Source organism: Mesoplodon bidens (genome assembly GCF_964165515.1).
Source record: "Mesoplodon bidens genome assembly, chromosome: 11".
Taxonomy (NCBI): domain Eukaryota; kingdom Metazoa; phylum Chordata; class Mammalia; order Artiodactyla; family Ziphiidae; genus Mesoplodon; species Mesoplodon bidens.
This window is the reverse complement of record NC_138167.1, coordinates 34,846,675-34,872,938: the sequence shown is the minus strand read 5'-3', so window position 1 is coordinate 34,872,938 and position 26,264 is coordinate 34,846,675. Positions and strand designations below refer to the sequence as shown.

The following is a 26,264-nucleotide window of genomic DNA, read 5'->3' as shown; positions in this document are numbered from 1 at the left end:
CTAGGGCTGCCATAACAAATTTCCATAGACAGTGTCTTAAACAACAGAAATTTATTGTCTCACAGTTCTGGAGGCTGGAAGTCTGAGATCAAGGTGTCAGAGGGTTGGGTTCTTCTGAGGCCTTTCTCCTTGACTTGTGGATGGCTGTCTTCTCTCTGTGTCCTCACATGGTCTTCCCTCTGTGTGTGTCTGTGTCCTAATTTCCTTTTCTCAAAAGAACGCCAGTCATATTGGATTAGGGCCCACTTGAATGACTTCATTTTAACTTAATTACTTCTTTAAAAACCTTATTTCCAAATACAGTCACATTCTGAGTTACTAGGGGTTACAAATTCAGCATATGAAGTTTGGGAGGACACAGTTCAACTCCTAACGTGAAAGTATACTCTATTCTCCTTAACCCTGTTTTCTTTAGTGTTTTGAATTTATTCTCAATAGCTAAAGAATCTTTACTTTAAAAGCTTTATTCTCTCTAAGAGTTATATACACAAGAAACAATTAAATTATTTTAAAGGAAACATATGATTAAGTACTATAAATCATACAGATAGGAAATAATATTGAAATTCAAAGAAGGCAGTTATCAATATGGCCTAGAGAAAACTGTAGAACCTGGAGAGCCAAAAATGGTCTTAACAATGACCTATTTTTTCAGTCTTATTTATCTGTAGGTTCAAGTTCTACAGATGCCAATTTTTATCATCTCATATTCACTTTTCCTCTGCTCTGTCCTTTCCCCTTTTCCTTTTCTTTATTCTTGGGAACTGTAGAAAAATTTAGATAGCTTACCTCTCCGTGGGGTAGGCTGTATGGAACAGCATTGATTTATTTCAAATGTCTCATTTTACTAATGAGAAAAATGAAGCTCACAAGTTAAATGACTTGTCCTGGTTGCTGAACTAGAATCCAGGTCTCCTGATTCTTATTCCAGTATGCTCTCAAGTGCACTGTGCAACTATTTTAGTTAGAGAATGTTTTATTTGTGTTTTAAGGACAAATAAGACTGCTTTTCTGTATTGTGTAATTGGGTCATTTATATTATTTTCCATTAGCGTTCCCTCTTAAATATTTCCAGTTTCTTCAGTTATTTTTATTGCTGTTCCCTCATTTTTTCCTGCATGTTTTTTGACACTCGTATTAAAATTGCACCCCAAGTAAGATATCAATCAGAGTAATACATTCTTTTTATAATATAGTAGTATTTGTTTTACTTGCTAAAATACTGCTACTTGTACTTGTAGCCATAAACTTTATTTAATATTATTGCTTAGATAAAACCTACCTTTTATTCAGCTTCTAATATATGCCAGGACCTGACCTACACACTTTACAGTATCATCTCACTTAACCTACACAAAACTTTTAAAAGGTAAACATTACTCCCATTCTGTAGATAGTGAAACTAAGATGTAGAGTGTAATGAACTTCTGTAAAATCACACAGGGTAGAAAGTGGAAGACCTGGGACTGGGCTCTGGTCTGTCTGTCTCTATCGGCTGCCTTTTCCACGATTGCTACCTCAGTATTAAGTGCTTCATAGACTATATCACTGCTGCATAAAGTCTCTAACTTATCAGGGTGGCAGTGATCCCAGTGAAAGTGCTAGGGCCTGGTTAAAGGAGAAACAAAAACAGTACCAGTGGAAGCAGAACTGTGTCACGGGGAGCAGGAATTTATACAGGCATGTTATCTGCAGTACATTATGGTGCTCAGTGAAAGACACTGTCTATAAATGAAGAAAAATTGTAGCTGTGTCCTGTTAACTGAACTTGAAGGTTCTCATTGACAGGCTCGTGTAAGATATCTTCAAGCAACTTAGGAGAGACTTTGCTGCTGTTCTGCTAATGATTATCATCTTGACTTCTAAATTTCTGGTTTTTTAATTTATATTTTTCAGTTAAAAAAAATTAAGCAGGCAGATAATGCGTATCTTTTATTTGTATCTTTTCTTCGTTTTTAGTTGTGGTAGCTAACATGTCTTTAAACATTTAAATTCATTTTGTTTTCTTTCTGCATATTTTTCTGTCTTTTGTATTTATAGCATCATTATTATCAAAATATAACATAGAGGCCTAAGTTTTAAACACAATAAGTAGATAGTTCATAACCTAGTACTGCTATGGTAACAATATCAGTTAGAATATGTTGGTTTAAAAGTAACAGAAATACCCAAGTGAGTGTGGCCTAACAATGCTAGACTTGACTTTCTAACCCAGCGGGAATTCTAGAGAAAGGCTGTTCTGGAATTGGAATGAAATGAGGGTTCCGGGTTGACATTTCTGCTATTTTCTTGGCCTTCTCCTCATGGTTACAAGATTGCTACAGCAGTTCTAAGTATCCTTATGTAATAACTTTAAAGGCAGGAAACAGGGAGAGTATAGGAAAAGGGCCTTCTCCCTAAATCACCCCTGTCCTTTTCATGAGGAAAAACCTTCCCAAAAAGTACCCCCAGCAGACTTCCCTGTACCTCTCACTGCTCAGAGCAGGGTTCCATCCCTGTCCTTGAACCAGTCACTGACAAAGGAGATTAGGATTGCCACAGATGGCTTAGCCTAATAATGATTCATTCCTAGGGTGGACACATTTTTCACACCCTTCAAAAATTGCAATTCTGTTATCAGAGAAAAGGGAGACTGGCCATTACATACACAACAGATAGTGTCTGCCACAATTATTGAACTCTTTTAGATGATCAAATAACTACGTGAACAAACGTAGAGTTACAACTCTGATGAGTGCAAAGGAGTGACTGGTGCTATAAAAGTATAAACTCAAGGGATTTAATCTAGTCTGGCTACTCTTCTTCAAAGAACTGATAATTAAGCTAATAATGGAGAAAGTTTTAGAAGTTAAGTAGGCAAAGGGGTTAAGGGGTACTGGAGTGGGTGAGGGGGAGGAAGAGAGAGCATTCCAAGGAGAGGATGTGTATTATGTTTATGTAACTGAAAGAAGGTGCATAAATATTCACTGCCATTATTACTAGCCTCTGGTCTGATGAAAGCCTTTGAATTACTTGTAGGGGTAAGAAGAAATTCTTAGACTTATAAGTAGGATCCTGAAATATTGGAATTTCTGAAAATTTTCTGTACTTTAGGGGCAACAACAGGACAGGTTATTTGACTTGGATTATCCTAGAAAATCCTTGGTATGGAGTTGCCATATATAATACACTAATAGGCAAAAATCAGTCTGCCCCTCCTACTCCTTCCCTCTAATAATTTTTTGCAGCTACAATCTTTAGTTGACATCAATTAAAAATAATAAGAACAGGGCTTCCCTGGTGGTGCAGTGGTTGAGAGTCCGCCTGCCGATGCAGGGGACACGGGTTCGTGCCCCGGTCTGGGAAGATCCCACATGCCGCGGAGCGGCTGGGCCCGTGAGCCATGGCCGCTGAGCCTGTGCATCCGGAGCCTGTGCTCCACAACGGGAGAGGCCACAACAGTAAGAGGCCCGTACCCTCCCCCCCCCAAAAAAAAGAACAGCATCCTCACTGTTCCACATGTTGTCTGAAACCTTTTGGAACATTCACTTCATTAACCTGTAGTTCATACTTATATGGGTCCCATTTAAATTTTTTCAATACAGTTGAAAGTAAGCAAAAAAGCAGTGTTCTCTGAGACTTTGTGAATTCCTCATAAGAGACAATAAAATTTTAAAAATAATAAAATTTTTAAAAACTTGACTTCAATATACATAGAACTTTCATAAACACTAGGTTATTTCCTATAACTAGAGAACAGCAGTTTTATACACTTGTTCAGGACTATAGAACTCTAACCAATGACTAAAACTGCCCTCTTTTAAAAATCTGAAACTTTATTATCAAAAGAATACATATGTTATATATTTTAATTATTTGAAAAATAATAATGATACTTAAATTTTCCTAACATCTACGCTTTATGGTTTTAAAATTCATAAAAACTTTTCAGGTTTAAAATTTTTTAAGTTTTAGTTTAAACCTTTTTTCAATATGGCACTACTGTTACAACTCTTCTCACAAGACTCCAAAATAATAATGGCTTAAACATAGTAGCAGTTTGGGATTGATATGGTGCTACTCGTGTGTGTGTACCAACAGCCAAAGGCTGGTGCTCTACTATCAGCTTCTCTCTCATGATCTAAGAATGGCTGCTTCAGCTCCTGGAATCACATCTGCATTCCAGCCAGTGGGAAGAAGGGGAGGGGTGCAGACATTTGCTTCAAGGGCATAACTCTTAATGCTTCTCCTTGCATCCTTTTGGCAAGAACTTAGTCACACGGTCAAAACTAGCTACAAGAGAAGTGGGAAATATTGTGAAAAAATTGTCTTACCTCAGCAGCCATGTGCCCATCTAAAACTCAGAGATTCTATTTCCAAAATAAAAAAGAGGAGGATGGATATTGGAAAATAGTAACAGTCTGGGCTATATTCACCATCTTTTGGTGATTGCCAAAAGAACTGGTTGAATAGCTTTAAGCTTAGATGTTAAGTATATAATGAAGGAGTAAAATGGGTGTCTGTGGAGACACAATTATATTTATGGACCTTATACCCCGTACAACCTTACTTTATGCATCTTTGTATTCCTACCATCCAGCATGGTATATGAATAAAAATAAGCACATAAGAAATGTGTTTGGAATGAATGAATGAATATCCCTCTTTGTCTTTCTTGTATAATATGTATTGTGTGAATGCTTTTTTCATACTTGCCATTTCTTTGTCCTGTCTATAATTTACTTACTTTCTTAAAGAGGATTTATGAGTAGAGATGATCAGAGTCCATAGTATAATAGAGGAGTACTTTGTGTCTCTGTGTATATATGTGTGTATGTAAAATTTAATAGAAATCTAAATTAACTTACACCACAGGACCAGTTTTCTCAACCCCTAAAACTGACAATATTAACTTCTATTATTATGTTTTAATTATTATTAGACCAGTTGTGGCTTTTGAAGATTCAGTACTGTGTCTAAGAATTCTGAAAATATTCTTTTTTTAAAACTGATACCTAATGTCATTAATTAGTTTGTGAAGATGTTTTCTCTGCACATTTTGTGTATATTTTACATATTGACCAGCTATCTCTGGAAGAGATAAGATAGTCTGGGGATTAACAGTTTTCTGATATGATTTTTCATCTCTCAAAAGAGGCATTTTATAGAGCTTTTGGTCATTATATCTGGTTTTTGGCCCTCTGTTAATTTACAGATCCATTTGTTCATGTCCTGCTACACATTTTTAATAACTCTTAAATACCAGGTGCTGTGCCCAGTGCTGGGAACATGAAGATGGGCGATACCTTGCATGCACCCTGCTGGGCTTAGTGTCAGTGCCACACGGTGTGGGGATTGCCGTGCCAGGCCCACACTGTGGAGTAACTGAAGGCGAGCAAGGAGCTCTAGGAGGCGAGGGGGCCAGGCAAGTTGCTGCCAGGATTGAGGCAAGTCTGTGGAGTCAAAGTTTGTCAGTGATGAGCTGGGGGAAGTGTGTCTAAGCTGAGGATACTAGATGAAGGCTGTGAAATTGTTAACACAAGTTCGTGTGCCGGACACACAGTGAGGCCAAACAAACTGAAACGTTGGAGTTTGGAGTAGAGAAAGGTTTATTGCAAGGCCATGCAAAGAGACAAGGTGGCTCATGCCCTGAAGAGCCTCCAGCTCCCCAAAGGGTTTTGGCAAAGCATTCTTTTTTTTTTAACATCTTTATTGGAGTATTATTGCTTTACAACGTTGTGTTAGTTTCTGCTGTATAACGAAGTGAATCAGCTATACATATACATATATCCCCATATCCCTTCCCTCTTGCATCTCCCTCCCACCCTCCCTATCCCACCCCTCTAGGTTTTAAAGGCCAAGAGAGGAGGAGTATGTGATCAGCTTGCACACAGTTCTCTGACTGGCTGATGGTGAGGCAGCAGAGTGGTGTCACAGGGGTTAACATGATCAGACCTTAGGCTCCAGGAGGCCTGGGGCTGTGTGCTCGTGGTCATCAAGTAGTTCTTCCATTTGGTGGAAATTTGCCTCATATACTATTATCTAGATACCTCAGAGTGGAGCTAAAGCAGAGGATATGGGGGAAGGCCTGTCCTGGGAAGGCCCCATAGGGTCCTGCTTGGTTACAAAATAACATGGCAATAGTTTGATTTGGTGAGAGTGAAGGCTACAGTTTAGAGGGCAGAAAGAAGAGGAAACAAAGAGGGAAGGGCAAAATGCTTTTCCTATTCTTCCACATTCCTGGTCAGAGAATTCTTGTGTGTGTGTGTGTGTGTGTGTGTGTTAGTTTCCGCTTTATGACAAAGTGAATCAGTTATACATATTTATATGTTCCCATATCTCTTCCCTCTTGCATCTCCCTCCCTCCCACCCTCCCTATCCCACCCCTCTAGGTAGTCACAAAGCACCGAGCTGATCTCCCTGTGCTATGCGGCTGCTTCCCACTAGCTATCTATCTTAATTCAAACCTTCCTGTGAGAGTGGGGAGCTGGGAGCACCTAGAAGCCAGAGGTTGGCCCTTGGGCCTGACTGTTATAGTCTAGATGGACTTGGAGCTCAGGGGCCTGGCTGGTGGGGACAGGCAATGGGGGATGGGTAGGAGTACAGAGCCTCTGACAGAAATGAAAGAGCCCCTCCCCCAATAAAGAAGAAAAGAAAGGAGGTGTTTCTCTTATGGATTCCCTAGCCACGGGAAGAGAAGGCTGAGGGAGGCTTCTCCTCCTCTTCTCACACTTGGCCTAGTTGCCGTTGCCCCTGAATTTCCCCAGGCTGAATAAGTCTTTCAGTGGAAGACGAAAATTAATTTAAAATTTGCACTATTCTCAGTTACTTGGTATCAGTAGTTTTACACACAGTTTTCATTGTTTTCGTTATCAGGTATATCTGTCAAGGTAGGTTAGTATACTTTTCTAATAGTTTATTGCCTTGACTTGTAACTTTTAAATAATTAGCTGTATTGTATCCCTATTTGTCCTCTTGGCAAGGCCCTGCAAATATTAGGGCCAAGCCTGGTAATAAGTCACCATGTAAAAAGGTATGTCTTATTATGGGTCACAGACAAAAACGTTTAAAAGCCAATTACCTAGGGACACCAAGTTCACAGTCCTCTGCATGGCATATGAGGGGCCTACTGTGATCTGGCTCTCCGCCCCCACCCCCCAATCCTGCCTCTAATCCACCTCTAAACTGCATGTACTCTCAATATGGGATGCATCTGTCTTCTGTTCTGTTTCATATTTTTAAAAAAATACTAGTTGCAATCCACTAAATTAATTTTATAATCCACTGATGGGTCAACTTGTGACCCAAGTTTGGAAGAACTCTGCTCTAGTTGTTGGGGTGGTGACAATGTGATCGGATTAGTGTTTTGGAAACATCTGGCAGCTGATTAGAGGGTGGGTCGGAAGGGAGTGGGGGATATGGGTTATGAGATTATTGAGCCAAAGATAGGCCTAAGATGGTGAGACTGAGGATAGAGAGGAGGGGAAGGTGGTAGAGTCAGCAGGTCTGGGTGACAGCTTAGATATTGAGGGTGCAGAAGAAAGCTAGAATAACATCATAATTTCTGACTGAATAGGGAGTCTATAGCAGGAGAATTATATTTGAGGGAAAGGAAAATGAATTCAGTTCAGTACTTGTGGCATCTGAGGTCACAGTGTGACATTCAGGTAGGATTTTAGTTGGAGAAAGGCTTAGTAAATTAGGGACTGTAACAGGGCTGTTGGCTTTAGCATTAGGAAGCCACTGAGAAAACTTAGCAGGGACAGATCTTAGTGGTTCAAAGAGTGAATATGTTGGGAGGTCAGGAAAGGAAGACATGCAATATAGAATATAGTCTTTCCTTTCAATAAACTTGCTTGTAAAGCCAGGAAGAAAGAGGGATGAAAAGAATAGGACACAGATTTGAAGGAGGGTTTTAATTAATTCTGGAGCACTTCTGTACAGAAGGGAGGAGGAACTTGGGGAGACGCAGATATTGAAGATACAACCGGAGGAAGGGGTAACTAATCCAACCTGGTTTCAGGGGAGATAAGAGAGTGCACTTTAGGATGTAAATGCAGGGACCCTCAGGCAGAAGGAAGAGCACCTCTTATACAGCTGAGAGGGAGATAAGGATGTCTGTGGAGGCAGGGGTTTCCCTTTATAGACATGTGTTGAGTACAAGCACCAGGCACTGTGTAGGCGCCGTGGCTACAGACATTAGTAAGGCACAGTCCAGTGGGGAAGATAGGCTAGGAAACCAGCAGGACAACGCGTGGTAAGTGTCATTTAGAGTTATGCTCAGGGAAGCTGGAAACAAAGAAGAGGGCATGAGGCCAGGCTTTCCAGAACAGGAGAGGACAAAAAGTGAAAATGGGTTTGCGCCTGAAATAGGAGTCAGGGACACCTAAGGACTGAGATGAGGACTATGGTGGGACCAGGGTCTGAGACTAATATGAACCTGGATTACAATGGTGGTTGTTGATAACCGTGGTTGTAATAATCAGTTTTCTGTTTTTATGATTACTGACTTGGTTTCAGCATCAGCTGAAACTTTATTTGGGAATACTTGAGAAAATGAATTTTTATGTCAAAGGAAGCTGTCTCTTGCTTATCCTTTGCCTCTTCCTCCTTTGATGACTTCTCTTGAAGCTAATTTAGGTAAAGAAAGCCACAGCTTCCAAAAGTGCTTTGGTACCCTGGCATAATTTCAAAGAAATCTCCTTTCCCACTTAGTTAACTACATTTCCCCAGGAAAAAAAAAACCTTCTCTGTCAATGTAACATCCTTTAACAGGACTCCTGCTGGTTGGTTCTTGTCTCTTGCTGTGGCAGCTGTGAACATATATACTATTGATTGTTAATGTGTGATATAAATCCGACTGGAGCATGCCCACTAATTGGTTTGAGAGCTAGATATAGACAATGCTGTCTTATAGTAGCTTGTGTAGATAGGCCTAGTCATAGGGTTAATTCTGCTTGACAGCACATCAGCAGCATCTTGAGAGTAATTACCCAACAGAAGTTTTCCCACAGCCGGACTGAGAGCTTCAAAGGCTTCTGAATTTACAACCAGTATTAACCTATATCTGAAACATAATGTTCCCACAAGGGCTCACATTTTTTTCTCCTTCTTATTAAATGTATGGGGTTACTAGGTTCATTTACTCTGTGAAGAACTTAGTGAAAAATTACTTGCTGTTGAATAATTGAAAATCTTGAATAATAAGTAAAGAGAATAATTTTAAATTTGAGTTTTTTTATCACTTTATTATATTACTGAAACAAGTTAATCTGTAAAGATTGGGTGCTTTATTTAACATAATTTATTCTCTTTCTCTCAAAAACAAGCTAAAAAGTTAATATCTTTTCCATACTGCACTATCTCTGTGGATATGTACATGTTTAGAGGACCTAGGGTTATGCATGCATTTAAAATGGTTAAAATAAATATGTATTTACATCTTAAAAAGCTGTCTTACTTGTTGGTGCATGTACTGAAACCTAAAACTATTGCATCTTTTTTCCCCCTCATAAAATCAGTTATTGTCTAACAAGCAATTTTTATATCATAAAAAATTTCTTTCTCTTTGCAGGTCAGAAACCAAATTTGACTCTGGTTCAGGTATGTTTACATTAATAATGTTATTCTGAGTATATTTTATTTACATTATTCTCTGAGGAGTAATGCATCAGATCAAGAACCATTTTGATTTTAAACAGACTATGCAGTCTCTTTTCAAAACATGAACCCCACCTCAAAGCAGGGCTGTTGGCTGCTTGGAATCATAACTTGAGGTGGTGTTCACGTTGGGATTCTCGATAGCTCTGAAATAAGTATTAAATGCTCTGTATCTGCAGAGCTTCATTTTAAAAGCAAAGGAGGGGGTTGTACCTACTCATTGCTAAAAATAGAATATGATTCTCTCACTGGACAAAGCATCCTGGGTAATTTAAAAATTCTCTGCAAGTGACTTGTCATCACATATGGGTAACAGATACATTTAATCCAGCAAACTGCAGAGGGTTTTAGCCAATAGAAATATATATTTGTCTATGACTTACTAATTTTTAAAAATTTGTTTTGTTGGGGAGGTGGGTGATGGAAAATGAAGGTCATCTTAAGCCATTATTTTGTATCTATCAAGACAGTCTCACAAACAGTGGCGTATCAGCCTCATTAGATGTTTTCTTCTCATTAAGCATGAATATAGCTATATAATCCTTACATTTGACTGTGTCTTTGTGTCACTCGCTGAGATGTACGTGCTTCATAGTTTCTGATGGTGTTTGCAATTAAAGCACAAAAACTACCTCATGTTCAGCACGAAGGAATTACGCCCTTTAGTGAACTGTTATAGATAAATAAACATTAATTTTCAATTTCAGGAGAAAATAGTTTGCAGAAAATATATAACTTATTGAATTTAAAAGTAACATTCTTACTTTGGTTTGAGTTCCACTATGTTTTAACTTAAAAGTTTTCGTTTATTATTTCACAAAGGGACCAAAGACTATTCTTTTTGATAGTGGTGTTAAGGAGCCAACATGCTTTTCTTCTTCAAAACCTATATCTTTCTTTTGAATTTCTCCAACTTGGTGAGACCCTTTAAATATGAAGTCTGTACATTTGAGTTAACAATTTCACCTAATCTGAGAACTGTGATTCCAGAAATCTCTCCATTCTGTGTGCTCTTGAGCTTTAGAATCACATGTGACAGTGGTAGCATAAGATAAACATTTCTGGTTTACAATGTTGACGATATGGAGACTAAAGGCATGATGGCATTGTATCCACTATTTGACTTTTTTATTGACTCATAGGAGGTGACTCAAAATGGTGTAAAAAGTCTTTGTCATTTTTTAAGAGTTAAAATATTTAAATATAATAAGAGATAAATAAAAAATTGAGAATGAATTTTTATATAAAATTGCATATCTTTTTACCATTGCCAGTCAGTCATCAAATATTTATTAAAAAATCCACTTTGTTATGATCAAATTCCTTAAACATCAAGTCAAAAACTGGTTTTAGCCTACAGGATCTGGAATATAGCTTTTAAAAATGAAAACGTCTACTAGGTTCATTTCGGAGGTAAAACCTGGAAATAGTGTATAAAACTGAAATATTAGGCAGCTGTTGTCAAAGTTAGAAAATTTATGTTAAATTTTCAAAAGCAAATTAAAGTGTGCTGCTAAATTCCCGTAGTGAGAGTTAGTATTTATCATGAAAATAGTTATAACATCTGTATAGGCACACATCTTTCACTCTTGTGACCAAAGGTTTTGTTCATGATTCTTATGTTTTCCAAGTCCTAATTTTTTAAAATGTCTTTCATGGACAACATCTGCATGTCTTTGAAAACTACAAAGTTTTGTGCTCTGAAAAATCTTATGGGGAATACTGATTAAAAGTTTATTTATTCTTTTAATTTTGAATCTAAATATGTTGTGGAAATAATTCAGATGGTTTCAAATTAAGAATCAGGTAATTCTTTTTTCTTATAAATTCTTTTAGCTTAATATCAAATGAGGGAATCGTGGCAAAGGAAGTTAGAAATGTATTCTTTGGCATTCTATATCATGCAAATTTTGGTTAGAAATGAGGTAGCATATTGGAACAATTAAATGTATGACTTTAATAGGTTCAGGTTCTCTATTGTTCATCAAATACAGAAAGTAAACTAGCTCTGTTTAATGTTGTATACAACTGTAACATTGTTCCTGACAAAGTAAAATTTTTAAATGAAGGAAGATGCTGATCTTACTAAGAAAAAAAAAAAACCTTAAAAAAATAAATACTATGGTCAATGACTAGCCATAAAGGAAAGAATTTCAAAGTAAATATATATATGTATATATATATGTTTTTTTCAAGTAAAGAACCCAACTTATGCAGAGCTTACTGCATATTTGCAATTTGCAGTTTGTGTAAATGAGTTTCAGGCTGTGGAGTGAGATTCAGGAGGAAGGACGGAAAGTTTTCATTGTCAGCACATGGTAAAAAGTGTCAGCTATTGAATATATACCAAAATGATCAACCTAGAAAGTGATTTAATTTTTTTCTTATCAAAATTGTATTGAGTTTTTTCTACAAAAGTAAATTCACAACTTTTTTGCATTTTTTTAAAGTTTCAAAAAAATTTATAATGAAAAATTTCAACTATACATAAAAGTACAGGGTGTAGTAAATGAGCACCCACACATTCATTATCTAGAGTTTACCGTTATCAATAATTTGCCATTTGTTTCAGCTTTCTTTTTCTGCTTTAATTATCTTAAAGTGAAATACATACATTTCATGTGATTTTTAAAACCTGAAAATTATAGATTGTGTTGATTTATTGAAACAGATTTTTTTTTTGAGGTTTTTATTTCTTTCAGATATTTGAGTCACATATAAATTCTTATGGAAAGGATCTTGACATTACCATGTTCACATTCAGTTAGAGATGTTAAATGTTCTATTCATGTGATGAAGGTTAAGAAAAACTTTAATCAGAAGGTGCTGAATTAATTCCAATCTGAGAACCCCAGAATCGTCCTATCCTCAAGATTAACTTGATGAAAATTTTAACGGCTTTCTAGCTGTGTCCTCTATGTACTGAGTTGTAGCCTGATTAAGTTCCGTTTCTGTTGGTTTATAACTCAATCACCTAAAGGTTTCAGCTTTATCAATTGACAACAATCAGCCTACCTTCTTTCTAAAGGAGTTTTAAGGGTTCCATTTTAATACTGTTTCCTAGCTGATGTACTAATGTTGCTTGCCTATGATCCTGTGTAGTTGGTGATTTTACTAATAGAGTAAAACAGACTTCCTTTTATGTTCAGAAGTAGCAAGAAGCTGTGCTCTTCTCCCCACCTCCCAAGAAGGGAAGTTAGTTGATGCTGGAGGAAGCAGAGCATTGAGTTTAATGTAGTGATTAAACATGAAAGCCATATATCAAATCTCAGGAGAAACATGCTTTTGAAAGAGGGAGAGAACTGTGGAGCATATTGCATGATAGGCTATGTAAACAGAGCCCTGGAGGTCAGTGTGTGGATGCAAACCAATTAAATAAAGAACTTACTGGCTTTGCTTTCTATCATCTGGATGGGGAGGATCACAAGTTAACATGCATACGGTTGAAGTGTAAACTTTGCTTGAATAAGCTGGGCACCTTTGGAAACTTCATTAACTCTTTCAACTCACTACTGAGGTTGGTTGGGTTTTGTTTTGTGTGTTGTTGTTGGTTTTTAGAAATTTAACCAAAGTCCTTTGAAAGTTAAAACAAAACCCAAAATATATGCTCTCTTGGCCCTTCTGTACATACCTGTCAGCAAAGGTGCTAGTGAAGAGTAGAATGGAAGACAAAGCAAAGAATGAATTGCTGAAAAGACCAGAGTTGGCTGTGTAGTCAAATTTCAAGGAAGTGTACATGTCTTTTAAAAACAACCCATTTGGAAAAACAGAGCTCTCGCAGAATAACTGAAAAAAGATGTTTTTCTCGTATCCTGAATTCTGGGTATAACGAAAAGATATAGTTGGAATTTACTAGTCACTACATAACATCAGGATATTGTTATTTCTGTTCTATTAAAATAGAATAGTTTTCTGACCAAGAAGAACATGAAGCCTATAAGTTAAAAACTGTATGTTAAGGACTGCCCAGAGTCTAATTCTGTGGTCCTAACCTTCTCAGGCAATGTTTGGGTGAGAACATGAAATACCAAGTTAAATGGTATAGTTTCATGGTCCATAAACATTCAAAACAAAGATTTTTTTTTTTTTTCTGTAGAGTCATGTTGGCTGAGAAAGTGAATAAGCTTATGTTTAGTGCTTGTTGATTCTGGGCTGCTTGGAATAGCAGTACTAAGGAAATGGGCTCATAGAACGCAGCAACTCAAAGGTATAAGATTTCATGAAAGCAAATTATGGAGGATTAAGAAACCTAATGAGCGTGGTTTAGTGTGGAGAGTGGAGGAGAGAGCTCACTATTAAATAAAGCCCAAGAGTGTACAAGGTTAGGAGATCCTAAAAGACACGATAATAAAAGGCACAACAGAATATAATTATCCTGAAAGGGAAAAAAAAAAAAAAAAGCAACTCAAAAACTCCAAGGAACAAAAAGCAGCTAGTGTCGCTTTTAAGATCTGTAGTTAAAAAGGAATCTACACCAGGGTAAGGAACTAAAAGAATATAATCAGTTAAAGCTTGAGGCAAAAACATATGGGTGGTGAAAAACAGAGTGGGCTGTTAATGGTGGTCACTAAGTTGAAGGGAAATGGGGAATTCGAACATAGTAGAACTAGAGTTTTGAAAGCTTATTAGCAAATGAGACCATCTGCCTAACATAGTAAGCCTTTCTCAAGAAATATTAATAAGGAAGACATTTTCAGATCTTAGAAATGTGAGAATATGTTGACAATACTTTTTACCTCCTACAAATCAATTTTGTTATTTTAAAATTTCTTATTTTTAAAGTCCTCATAACAATGAAGAACCAGGAAATAAAATATAAATCTCTATAAGAGTATTGAAATCTGTCTTTGGGCATCCTTCATTAATAAGAAAATACTGGGCTCCCCTGGTGGCGCAGTGGTTAAGAATCCGCCTGCCAATGCAGGGGAAACGGGTTCAAACCCTGGTCTGAGAAGATCCCACGTGCCGCAGAGCAGCTAAGCCTGTGCGCCACAGCTACTGAGCCCGTGTGCCACAAATACTGAAGCCCACGCGCCTAGAGCCCGTGCTCCACAACAAGAGGAGCCACTGCAATGAGAGGCCCGTGCACTGCAACCAGGAGTAGCCCCCGCTCACCACAACTAAAGAAAGCCTGAGCCCAGCAACGAAGACCCAATGCAGCCAAAAATAAATTAAATAAATAAGTTAAAAAAAAGAAAATATTGACTGTTCATCTATTCATTCATTCAGCATACATTTATCAGGCGTACTCTATGCCAGATGCTGAGGCTATAGCTATGAACGGGGGGGATACAATTCATTCTCTCATAGAATCTTACAGCTGGTTGGTCTATTATACAAATCACATGGATTTCTTTGCATACTTAGCTGAGAAGGGCTAACAAGGTTAAATTTGGATCCAGATGGTGAGTTAAAGAACTCTTGATATTTAAATATAAGCTAATATATTTTAAGTTTTGACAAATTCACCTTTCCTTTCTTTATTCAAACCACATCACTGTTTTCTACTTTAAAGAGAACACTTTTAAGAGAACAGCCTAATAATGCTAATGGCTGGTGTTTAGTTTTTCTATGGCTTTTAATAAGGAGTGACATTTCACATTTGATTATCATTAAGAGAGATTAACTTAGAAGAGAACAATGACAAATGTTTGTGGATACTATTCTCTTCACTTTTATTTATTTTTTAATTTATTCTTTTACTGGATCCTATTCAAGGTTGGCCTGGAAAATCAGGCAGTCTCTCCTCTGTAACAATCTTATGGGATTGTATAGAAGCAAGTGGAGGGGACATAGCCCTTCATCTCCTTTTATAAACTAAATTAAAGACCAGGAAGCAGCAAGACATGTTGGCTAAGTACTGAGGTGCTGGAGCAGATAAATCTGAATGAAGTTTCTGTTTACTTCCAATAATTTTCAACTGGTTTTCTTGGATTTCATGTATACCATTATGTCATAGACTTAAACTGTATTTTCTTTCTTTCTTATTTAGAATTAAAGCATTTATAACTATAATTTTCCTTTACTAAAGCTTTAACTGAACCCCGGAGATTTTTAAATATTGTATTTTGAATAATTGCAGTTTTGATTTTCTTTTGGACATATTGATTAGGAAAGTTTTAAAATTTCCAATCTTTCTGCTTGCTACTTTTGTTAGTAATTTTCAGTTTCATTGCTTGGTGGTCAAAGAATGTGACTTTACCACTTTTTAGTAAGTCTGTTGTGCATTACTTATTAGAATTTTGGGGGGGTGCCTAGTGGGTATTTAATTCTTGTTACTCTTCTGTGGGTGATTTGAAAACTATATTCTCTGCAACATAAAGGGTTTGATGCATAGTTATTGGATCAACCTGATTCATTATTTTTATCATTATTTATTTGATTTATATTTTATCTGACAAGGACTTTGAGAGGAGAGACAATTTGTCATTCAGTGTTTTTTTACCTGAATTCTGCCTCCTTAGATGTCACCATCCCTGAGTTGTCAGCTCCACGTGCTCTATATATTCTGGTGCTAGCCATCTTGCTTAGGTCATGAATTGTACTTGTTCTCTTGTAGAGAACATTATTCCAAAGCAGTGCCCATGGAAATGAAGGCTGCTCTAATTAGAAAACTGATGTTATTCCAAATTTATATGTGAAGCAAGAGGTTGTTTTACCACTTGTAAATACACGTGCTTGCCCCTTCCCTCCTGCCCTCAACACCACTCCATAGCTTTATAAGGAAAAAAGCTCTGAGCCATCATATGATGCAAACCTTTGTTTTCTCCACTTAGCATCCTCCCCTACTCCTTCATCTGTCTGGCAAGATTCTGTTTATGTCTTAAGGCTCAGATCAAGCATTGCCCCCTAAATTAAATATAGTCTTCCTTAACACCCTCCCAAGAGTTAATCATCCCTTCCTCTGTGCAAACATTGGATCTTGTATTTACATTTACTATAGCATTTATTATCTGCTATAATTATTTGTGTGGATCCCTCTTCCTCTTCAAGTCTGTGAGTTTCTTGAAGGCAAGAATCATGTCTTATTCACCTTTATAACTTTCATATCCAGTGTGAAATAGTCAATAAACAAAAATTCAGTGAGGTTGGGAGTCTTTGTTTTGTTCTCCAATTGTGACTGAAATGCTTAACTAATGACCAAAGAATTATTCTCCCCTCCCTTAGTGTAGAGTTGTTGCTGGGAAGTGGCTACTCGGCCAGAGATTACGATTTCCAGCCCCTTTGCTTCTGTGTGGGGACATATGACTAATTCTCCCAGTGGAGTATGTGTCATTTCTGGGCTAAGCGGATTAAGTATCCAGTATGCCTTCCCACATCTCACTTCCCCTTCTGAGGTTGCATCAGAGGTACATGTTGAACATGATGGCATCACAATACGGAAGGGGTCTTGGTTCCTGAGTCATACTTGGAAGAGATCCACTCAGGAGAACTCTTCATCCAAGAACATCTTCATTGGCCTTTATGTAGAGGGAAATAAACTTTTATTGTAATAGACCACTGAGATTTTGCCATTGTTTATGAGGGCAGCTAATGTTACATAGCCTGATTAGCTCAGTGCCTAGAATACTCCCTGGCAATAGTTGGTACTCATTGATTACTGTTGGACAAATGATAAAATTAATGATTAGGGATTACATTATCTAACCTAAAGATGATCCTCTAAACTAATGATCATACAAAAATAGTAGGTTCATAATATAGTATATTATGTTCTGTATAATCACTGGGCCTATCAGTTAGTGACTGTCACAATAACAAAGTGTAAAAGGACACCTTAAAAAGCAGCGACTTAAAACAACAATATTTGTGCTCACATGTCCATGAGTGGGAGTGGGCTTGGGTGGGAGTTGGTTGACATAAGCTAGTCACAGGCTGGCTTCAGGTCTGCTCCACAGGTCTTGTCATTGATGATAGAAGGCAACAAGGCAAGCCCAACTCTGCAAGCATATTTCAAGCCTCTGCATCATCCTCTGCTAGCAGATCTGCATCATAGCTAGACCTGCTAGCATCCCATTGGCCAAGCAAGTTGCATGTCCAAGCCAAAAGTAAAGGAGTAGAAAGAGCTATTTCCTTCCCACTTGTCATGCAGGTGTAAGTACCCTGTCTTCCCTCTAGTGGGCAGAACTGCCGAGTCGCATGGTAATGGGTGAGGAGGTAGGGAGGGGAGAGGAATAGGAGCCAAAAATCGAATCTACCACATTAGAACATTATGTCCTCAGATCAGTTATTTAGTAAAAATATGTATAAATATGTATATATATGTATATATATATGTATATATATACATATATATATGTATATATTTTTAAGTGGATGCGATTCCTTCTAAATAATTGCATTATTTGGTAACCTAAGTTCAGATGTGATATTAATGGATATATGATGAAAATATTTGTATAATGCTTTACCATTTAAAAAGTATTTTAATTAATCAAATTTGAGACTCACAAAAATCTTTGTAAGATACACAGGGAAAATACTGTAATCTAAAATGACAATGCTGGACTTCCCTGGTGGCACAGAGATTAAGAATCCGCCTGCCAATGCAGGGGACACGGGTTCGAGCCCTGGTCTGGGAAGATCCCATATGCTGCAGAGCAGCTAAACCCGTGCACCACAACTACTGAGCCTGCACTTTAGAGCCTGTGAGCCACAACTACTGAGCCAGCTCGCCTAGAGCCCGTGCTCCACAACAAGAGAAGCCACCGCAATGAGAAGCCCACATACCGCAATGAAGAGTAGCTCCCGCTGGCCACAGCTAAAGAAAGCCCACGCACAGCAACAAAGCCCCAACATGGCCAAAAATAAATAATAAATTAATTAATTAAAAAAAAAGATATCCATACTTTATAAAAAAATAAAATGACAATGACTTTTTAGTTATTTTTATGTCTTAAAAAATTTTAGTACTGTCTTTTGTATTGTAGAACTATTTTATAGGAAAGAACATTTTACAAGGGTTTCTTTTTATTTTTTTTTAAATAAATTTTTATTTATTTATTTTTGGCTGCGTTGGGTCTTCGTTGCTGCACACAGGCTTTCTCTAGTTGCGGCGAGTGGGGACTACTCTTTGCTGTGGTGTGTGGGCTTCTCATTGCGGTGGCTTCTCCTGCTGTGGAGCACAGGCTCTAGGTGCGTGGGCTTCAGTAGTTGTGGCTCACGGGCTCTAGAGTGCAGGCCCAGTAGCTGTGGCACACGGGCTTAGTTGCTCTGCGGCATGTGGGATCTTCCCTGACCAGGGCTCGAACCCATGTCCCATGCATTGGCAGGAGGATTCTTTACCACTGCGCCACCAGGGAAGTCCCTCTTTTGATTTTTAAATTAATTTTTCCTGGATACGAGTCAAAGATGAACAAATTAAAAGTAAATTTTTGCTTGATGACCACTAGTCTTTTAGTGAATTTTCAATATATGTGTTTTGGAGAATCAAACTCTGTTCCTTAATTAGGAACTTAAATGGTCAGATATCTGGCCTATGTGGTGATCAAATGTTGCAAATTAGTAATCTTCCATCATAGCTGTACTGTTTTTTTGTTTTTGTTGAAATTAAAAACATTTAACTGATATAAAAGACATATTTTTTTCTTTTTTTGTTATCTGCCTTCCTTCCTAGTTATCATGTTTGCTTCTTTTGCTCAGTCTTCATTTTCTCTTTCTACCTTTTAAAAAAATTTTAAAAAATATTTATTTATTTATTCATTCATTCATTCATTCATTCATTTGGCTGTGCCAGGTCTTAGCTGCGAAGTGCGGGCTCTTAGTTGCGGCATGCAGGCTCTTAGTTGTGGCATGCGGGCTCTAGTTCCCTGACAGGGATCGGACTAGTGCCCCCTGCCTTGGGAGCGTGGAGTCCCAACCACTGGACCACCAGGGAAGTCCCTATTAAAGACATATTTAGTCAACATTATATTTTCACACAGTAGCATGTGGTAATGTTTGTTGAATAAGTGATGAGTGAATGAATGATAAATGGAATGATGCTGAGTTTTGCAAAGAAAAGTATTTTGCCATTTCCAAAATAATACAGCATATTTAGCACATAAAAAAATATTTTTCTTCAAAAAATGTACCTATAAATTACCTTGCATCGAAATCATTCACGCTATTGATGGAACACCATTATGTAGAAGGTGAGATATGTAAATGACAAAAAGAAAATTCGATAACAATGAATATGTTTTACAGCAGAACATAGCAACACAAAACACCGATGCAAAGATTTAAGTTTTGTAGCCTATCAAATTAGTAAGTCTCAGGCTGCCCAGCCAATCAAAAATAGTTTGAGGTACTATTCTAACATATTAGATTTAAATTCATTTCTATGCTATAATATTCTATTAAAGCAAATTCATTTTTTCCCATGTGGTTATATACTAAAGTAAAATATACTTTTATTGTACAAATGAAAATGGCATTGAAACTTATTCAAATGTAATATCAATACATTAGCGTTATCTTTGTAGGCATTTATTCAAATTTATTGCATTTTGTGGCTTGCTTTATATTAATTTTTATCTATATATTTGCCTTTTAAATTATACTATATGGAAATTTATTCGATTTATTTTTTATCGTGACCTGTTTCTTAGTTAGTATACTCCATAATTGTTTAGATATGTGACTTTTGCTGATTTATTTATTGAGACATTTGTTGGTTTTTAAATTCTAAGCAATGTACTAACATATTTATTTTTCTAGCTGTATGATTTTATTTTGGGGGGGATTGTAGAAGAATACTGCATATCTACAACTTAAAATTGCCTTTAATTTCAAGTATATGTGTTAATATATAAGAGAACTAAAATTTCCCCCCAAAATATAGTTTTAAAATCATTTTAAATTCATTCATGATGAAATATAATTTTTCCCCAAAAGTTTTCTGTGTAAAATTAGTATGCATTTTATGTAACCTGAGAATTTTATAAAATTTTATGAAAATACAGTCATGTCAGGTGTAGAACAGCTTCGTAGAACTACACATCATGATGTTTTGTTAAAATGATATAAATTTTTATAAATGAATAAATTAATAAAAAGGGAAATTTTAGTGCCAAATGAATACCATTTCATCAATTTGGAAGTTTAATGTAACCGTGCTCAATTCCACAGTTGTTTATTGATTATACACTCAGGTAAAGCTTTGCATGTTGCCCTAAGCAAGTTATTTGTTAATTATTTTAAAATAATTTAGTATCTAACAGAAATAACTTGCAGTGTAGAAATAAACTACCATTAGGTTATTCTTACATGACTGTGATAAGCAGGGAACAGTCACCTCTCTCTGCTACTTGTTTGTTTTGTAGTTAACGAGGCCAAGGGAAGGAAGCTTTTGATGATTTTGTGCTTGTGTGCCTACACATACCTAAGGAAAAAATAATCACAGATCCCAGTATCAGTTTAATTATGCAGTTGATTTAACGGTTGATTCAACAGCTAGTTACTGTTCATAATATTTTAGTATTTGTAAACTTGGTGGCATGGGTGACAATAGAGTAATGATAAATGAATATGTTTTCCTAAAGTAGGAAATTATATAAGTGAACAAAGATGCTTTGTTAGTGGGATTATTTTAAATGTAAAGATATGCAGCTTAATAATAACTAACTTTATTACTTAATAGATATGACTATAGATTTGAGGAAAATGTTTAAAGACAGCTAAATTATATTTTTACACATGGTTAATTCTAATCTTTAGCTTATAACCAATTTAAAAAATATATTTTTATGGTTTTTCAAAAGACTGTTTTGTAGAAATCCAAAGTATATCATGTCTTAGCAATTATTTTTTTAACTGCCTTTTAGAAATTCCTCAGTTTGAAAAGTAATTAGACTAATTCTCATCTCTATCTTGTAACCAGTTTATAAAAAAGTAACCTTTTATATTCTTTCAAAATACTTCAAATTTATCCATTAGAAATCTAAAAGACACCATGTCTTACTTTTATAAAATGGTTGGTAGGAACTTACTTTTCTACTTTATTCTTCTTACTGCTAGATTTAATAATCTTTCTCTTTTGGCATGATTTTTCAAGAAGGTATTTTTCCAATTCATATGAATTTTGATATATATGATGTGTCACCACACAAGTCATGGGTCTATATAACAGAAAGATGAAAGCATCTATATTTATCTGTTACCTGCGTCTCTCAGTAGGAGTCAACAGAATGGTTGTATATGAGATGATCAGAAACAGGAAAGCTATGGTTTAGAAAATGTTTTAATCTGTTTCAAATAACAGCAGGGCAATCTGGTAAAAATGACATGATTAATGACTGAAGAAGATTAAAATATTTTCGCATTCTGTTTTTAATGACTACTATCTTAAGTTTCTACTCTAAAATTTATAACTAGTAAAATATTACAGAAAAAAATATATCCTTCATAATCCACTGGAAGTTGTGTTTTACCTTATCAAATTATGCCTGCTTTTTAACCCAAACAGCATAAATTAAAAACAAATTTTAACTAAAATATAGCTTTTGTGCTATTCTTGAATATATCCATTAATATTTATTAGGTTAGGTTCAGCATAAAAGAGCTAAAATTATTGTTTTCAGTTAGGCAAGGTAGCATTTCAGTCAATATGTAATTTTAAAATTTACCTTTACAACTAAGCAGATCCTCATCATTTGGAAGTAAGTCATTTTAGAGAGTTTAACTATAAATGTTTTCTATATGTATAAATAGGTGGCAAATATAACTATTAATTTTGGAGTTTTGCCAATTGATTCTAGTTGTTCTGTCTTTTTTATCCAGAGATAATGATGTGTATTCAGCCTCTGTAATATTTACCTAGAGGAAGTCTTTTTAATCCCTCATTTTGCTCCTTCAATGAGGTTATGTGTAAATACTACATAAAATGGCAAATGGAAAAAAGTCTGTTTTGTCTAAAGATACCATTCATCTTAAATAAACACATCAGTCTGTCTTTTGAAAGCATAGTGATACGAGTTTTTTTGGTGGGAAAAGGAGGAGGATGGATAAGACCAAAGCAAAAATATGTTGCAAATTATATGAACTGTTATTAAATCCCCTTAAAAATTGTATAAATTTTTCTGATTGTGTCTAATTAAGGGAATCATCTCACCCGCATCCCTACACTGTTCCTGTGCTTCTTAATTTCTATCACCACTGATGTACCATTTTTTTTAAAACATGCATTGATTTCTGATAAAAATCTGAAGCTAACTTTTAATCTGATATAGCACAATTTTCTGGAAAACCATGTATATGAATTTATAATTCCATATAAGGAAAGGAATATGTTAATTTATTTTAATTATTTCTAATTTGGAACTCCACAAAATGGAATAAAATAGCTTTATTTAACTTCCATTCCTATGAACTCTTTGGGGTCAGAGGCTCTTTTTAATTCCTCTATTATATTTATCCCCAGCACTAGACACAATTAGGTCACAAGTGATGACTGAATAAATGTTTACTAAGCTAATGCCAAATGAATTAATCTTTAATTGCTTATATTCGGTTAATTACATTTATTATGAAAACCAGTATATTTGGTATTGTTCCTGACATCTCTTGTCTTCTTTTTATTATGCTTGTTGTCCTTGTCCTTTTCTTTCCTTTTTCTCCTTTGGTTGCATCAATTAAATTTTTACTCTTTTTAAAAAACTTCTAGTTATAAGTTAAACATAGGTTTCTATTTGTCTGTTAATTTTAAGAAACATATTTGACCTTGTATTTTTGTTAATGTTGGGAATTAATTAAAATCTATAACCTCCTTCCGTTTCTCCCAATATAAGAACTTTAGTATTTTTTTTTTTTTTGTCTGTGTTGGGTCTTCATTGCTGTGCACGGGCTTTCTCTAGTTGTGGCGAGCAGGGGCTACTCTTTGTTGCGGTGCACGGGCTTCTCATTGAGGTGGCTTCTCTTGTTGTGGAGCACGGGCCGTAGAGCTCGTGGGCTTCAGTAGTTGCGGCACGTGGGCTCAGTAGTTTCAGTGCCTGGGCTTCAGTAGTTGTGGCGCACGGGCTTAGTTGCTCCGTGGCATGTGGAATCTTCCTGGACCAGGAATCAAACTTGTGTCCTCTGAATTGGCAGGCAGATTCTTAACCACTGCTCCACCAGGGAAGTCAAGAACTTTAGTACTTTTAATTTGTCTCTGATCCCCATGCCCTTAGGCTGCCTCCAATCTGGAATTTTTGTAATAGTTTTCATTATGCCTCTACTTTCTTAAAAATCATTTCTTAAGCATGTTATTAAGTGTTACAGCCTTGTTGGTAACTGCTATTTAGAATTAACTATTTAATTTTACCTATCTACTTACTCATCACTGTTTCTTGTGTCCTGATCTCCCTTAGGTCTATTTTTCATTTTGCTGTAGTACTTCTTTAGGTATTCTTTCAGAAATGGTTCTAGATAGCAAATTATGCGAGTTACTTTATATGTAGATTATTTAATCTCACATCTCCTGATATCAAAAAGGATTCAAGGCAGAGGACATGTTGAGCATTTTTTCAAGTGTGGATGCTGGTGAAGAGAAGAACGTATGTGGTTCTAAGATCTTTGTGTGTGCTTCCATTAAGGGTGGACTTTTTATTTTTCTTTTATATGCTAAACGTTTTTACAGGTGTGATTTAAATTTAGTTTACAACTCATTTGCTAAAAATTTCTTCTTAGAGAAAAAAAGGAATTTGTTATGTATCAAATACTTAATAAGCATCCTTTCAATGTAACAAATACGGAGTATTGAGGAGGAACATATTAAATACAATACTTGGTAAAATGTATTAAAATATGCATTTTTCATGTTATAGCTTATATTTGGCCTTTATAATTCTTGTGTTTTGTTTTAAGAATATTTTAAAATTAAATATATGTAAAGTAAAATTGAAAGATATATTATTATCATCTTTCATCAAATTGGAGGACAAGTTGCACCACTTTTTAAATACCATTATCTATTTTTGGATACTTAGCTAAATTAACATGTTAGAGCAATTCAAGGGATGAGAGGATTTCACTTTGTTTTTTTTAGTTCACAAAGATTAATATGGCAAAGACCTTTCATGTCAGTTTTGTTGTAAGAGAAGGAATAGAATTATCTGTTATGCAGATATATGTGCCTTTGATATAGACTATATTTTCTGATATTTTTCAGTCTTATCTCATTATTTCAACTTTTGGGTTTATTTATATAAGGCTATTGTAGAGCTAATGGATGACACGATTATAGTACAACATTAGTATCTCATTTTAAAAGCATTGAGAGAGTTAGTTTGACACAACTAAGGATATAGTTTGAAAATGAAGGGCAAGGAACAAAGGGAACTAAGAGGGAAATTTGGCAATGTGAATAAATAAAAAATAAAATAAATGAAAATGAAGGGTAGTCTGCATGCTTTTAGTTTTACTGTGAAATAGCCCTCCAGAAAACAATGTACCAATTTATACTCTCACCAGTTGTATAAAGTATTATTTTTTCTTACACTGACCAACTCTGAGTATTATTACTACCTTCCTATTTTCTTTACCCATCTATAGGTGAAAAGTATGATCTCATTGTTTTAACTTGCATTTTTAATGACTAGAGAGAGTGAACATTCTTCTTATGTATTATTTATCATTTGTAATTCTTGTGAATTGTTTGTTAACTTTGTGTGTGTGTGTGTGTTTGTGGCTGGAAGTAAGAGCCGGGCTTGAGTCAGACAGACCATCATTTAATTCCTGGCTCTTTCTTTTAAGCATTGTGTATTATGGGGCAAGTAATCTCTCTGAGCCTACTTTCTTCATTTGTAAAACAAGAATACTTATAATACCTACGTCAATATTATGAGGACTAAATAAAATAATATATAGTTAAAGCCCGTATCAAGTGTTTGATACACATTAGTGATCTGCTGCTGCTGATTAAAAAAAGGATAATGCATTAAATATTTTTCTGAATTGGTTGCTTGATGTTTAACTTTAAGATCTTTTTTCTCTACACAAATTAAAAAATTTTTATTAGTAGCATATGTCAGTCCTTTCCTTTGTAATATTTACTTTGGGATTACGTTAAGAAAATTGTTCTTCACACCCAATATTATAAAAATATGATGGAAATATTTTTGAATGTGACTGAGTTGTAAATGGAATCATTAATTTTAGTGACTCAGACTAAGAAAGTAGACTGATTATATGATTTTTTATTTCTTTGGGAAAATATTAGCTTTTACTCTTGTTGAAAAAATTCAGAAAACATTAATTCACATATTTAACAAGTTATTATTAATTTTTATTTTTAAAAAGATTTTGACAATACATTCCCCTGGATTATTTGTATATTTAAGAAGGGCCTAAGCTATTTTATACAATACCTTTATGTCCGTTAGAAAATAGTGCTGTGCTTAGGTCACTGAATTAGAAAAAGCCCACTTCTCCACCCCCCCACCCCACTGCAGATGAATGACTTCTCTGGGTCAAGATGAGTACACAGGCTTGGGAGTGAGGGGAGCATGAGCTAGAGTTTAGCTTCCACACGACTCTTCCACCAGGTCCCTTTTGTACTGCCCAGATGACCCCATGTTTCAGTGTTATCATAAAATGGCTCCTGAAGTCAGATTAATTTTGAGGAATTAATGACTGATTTATCTAGAGCCACCTGCATAATTCAACTG

General features: G+C 35.7%; 1 protein-coding gene across 1 annotated transcript in view; it reads left to right on the top strand.

Annotated features, from left to right (window-relative positions):
* Positions 1-26,264, top strand: part of MSRB3 (methionine sulfoxide reductase B3) — a 157,410-nt gene that overhangs the window by 76,128 nt on the left and 55,018 nt on the right. Inside the window, 1 exon segment of the mRNA XM_081249369.1 lies at positions 9,554-9,582. Coding sequence (XP_081105495.1) covers positions 9,554-9,582 — 29 coding nt within the window.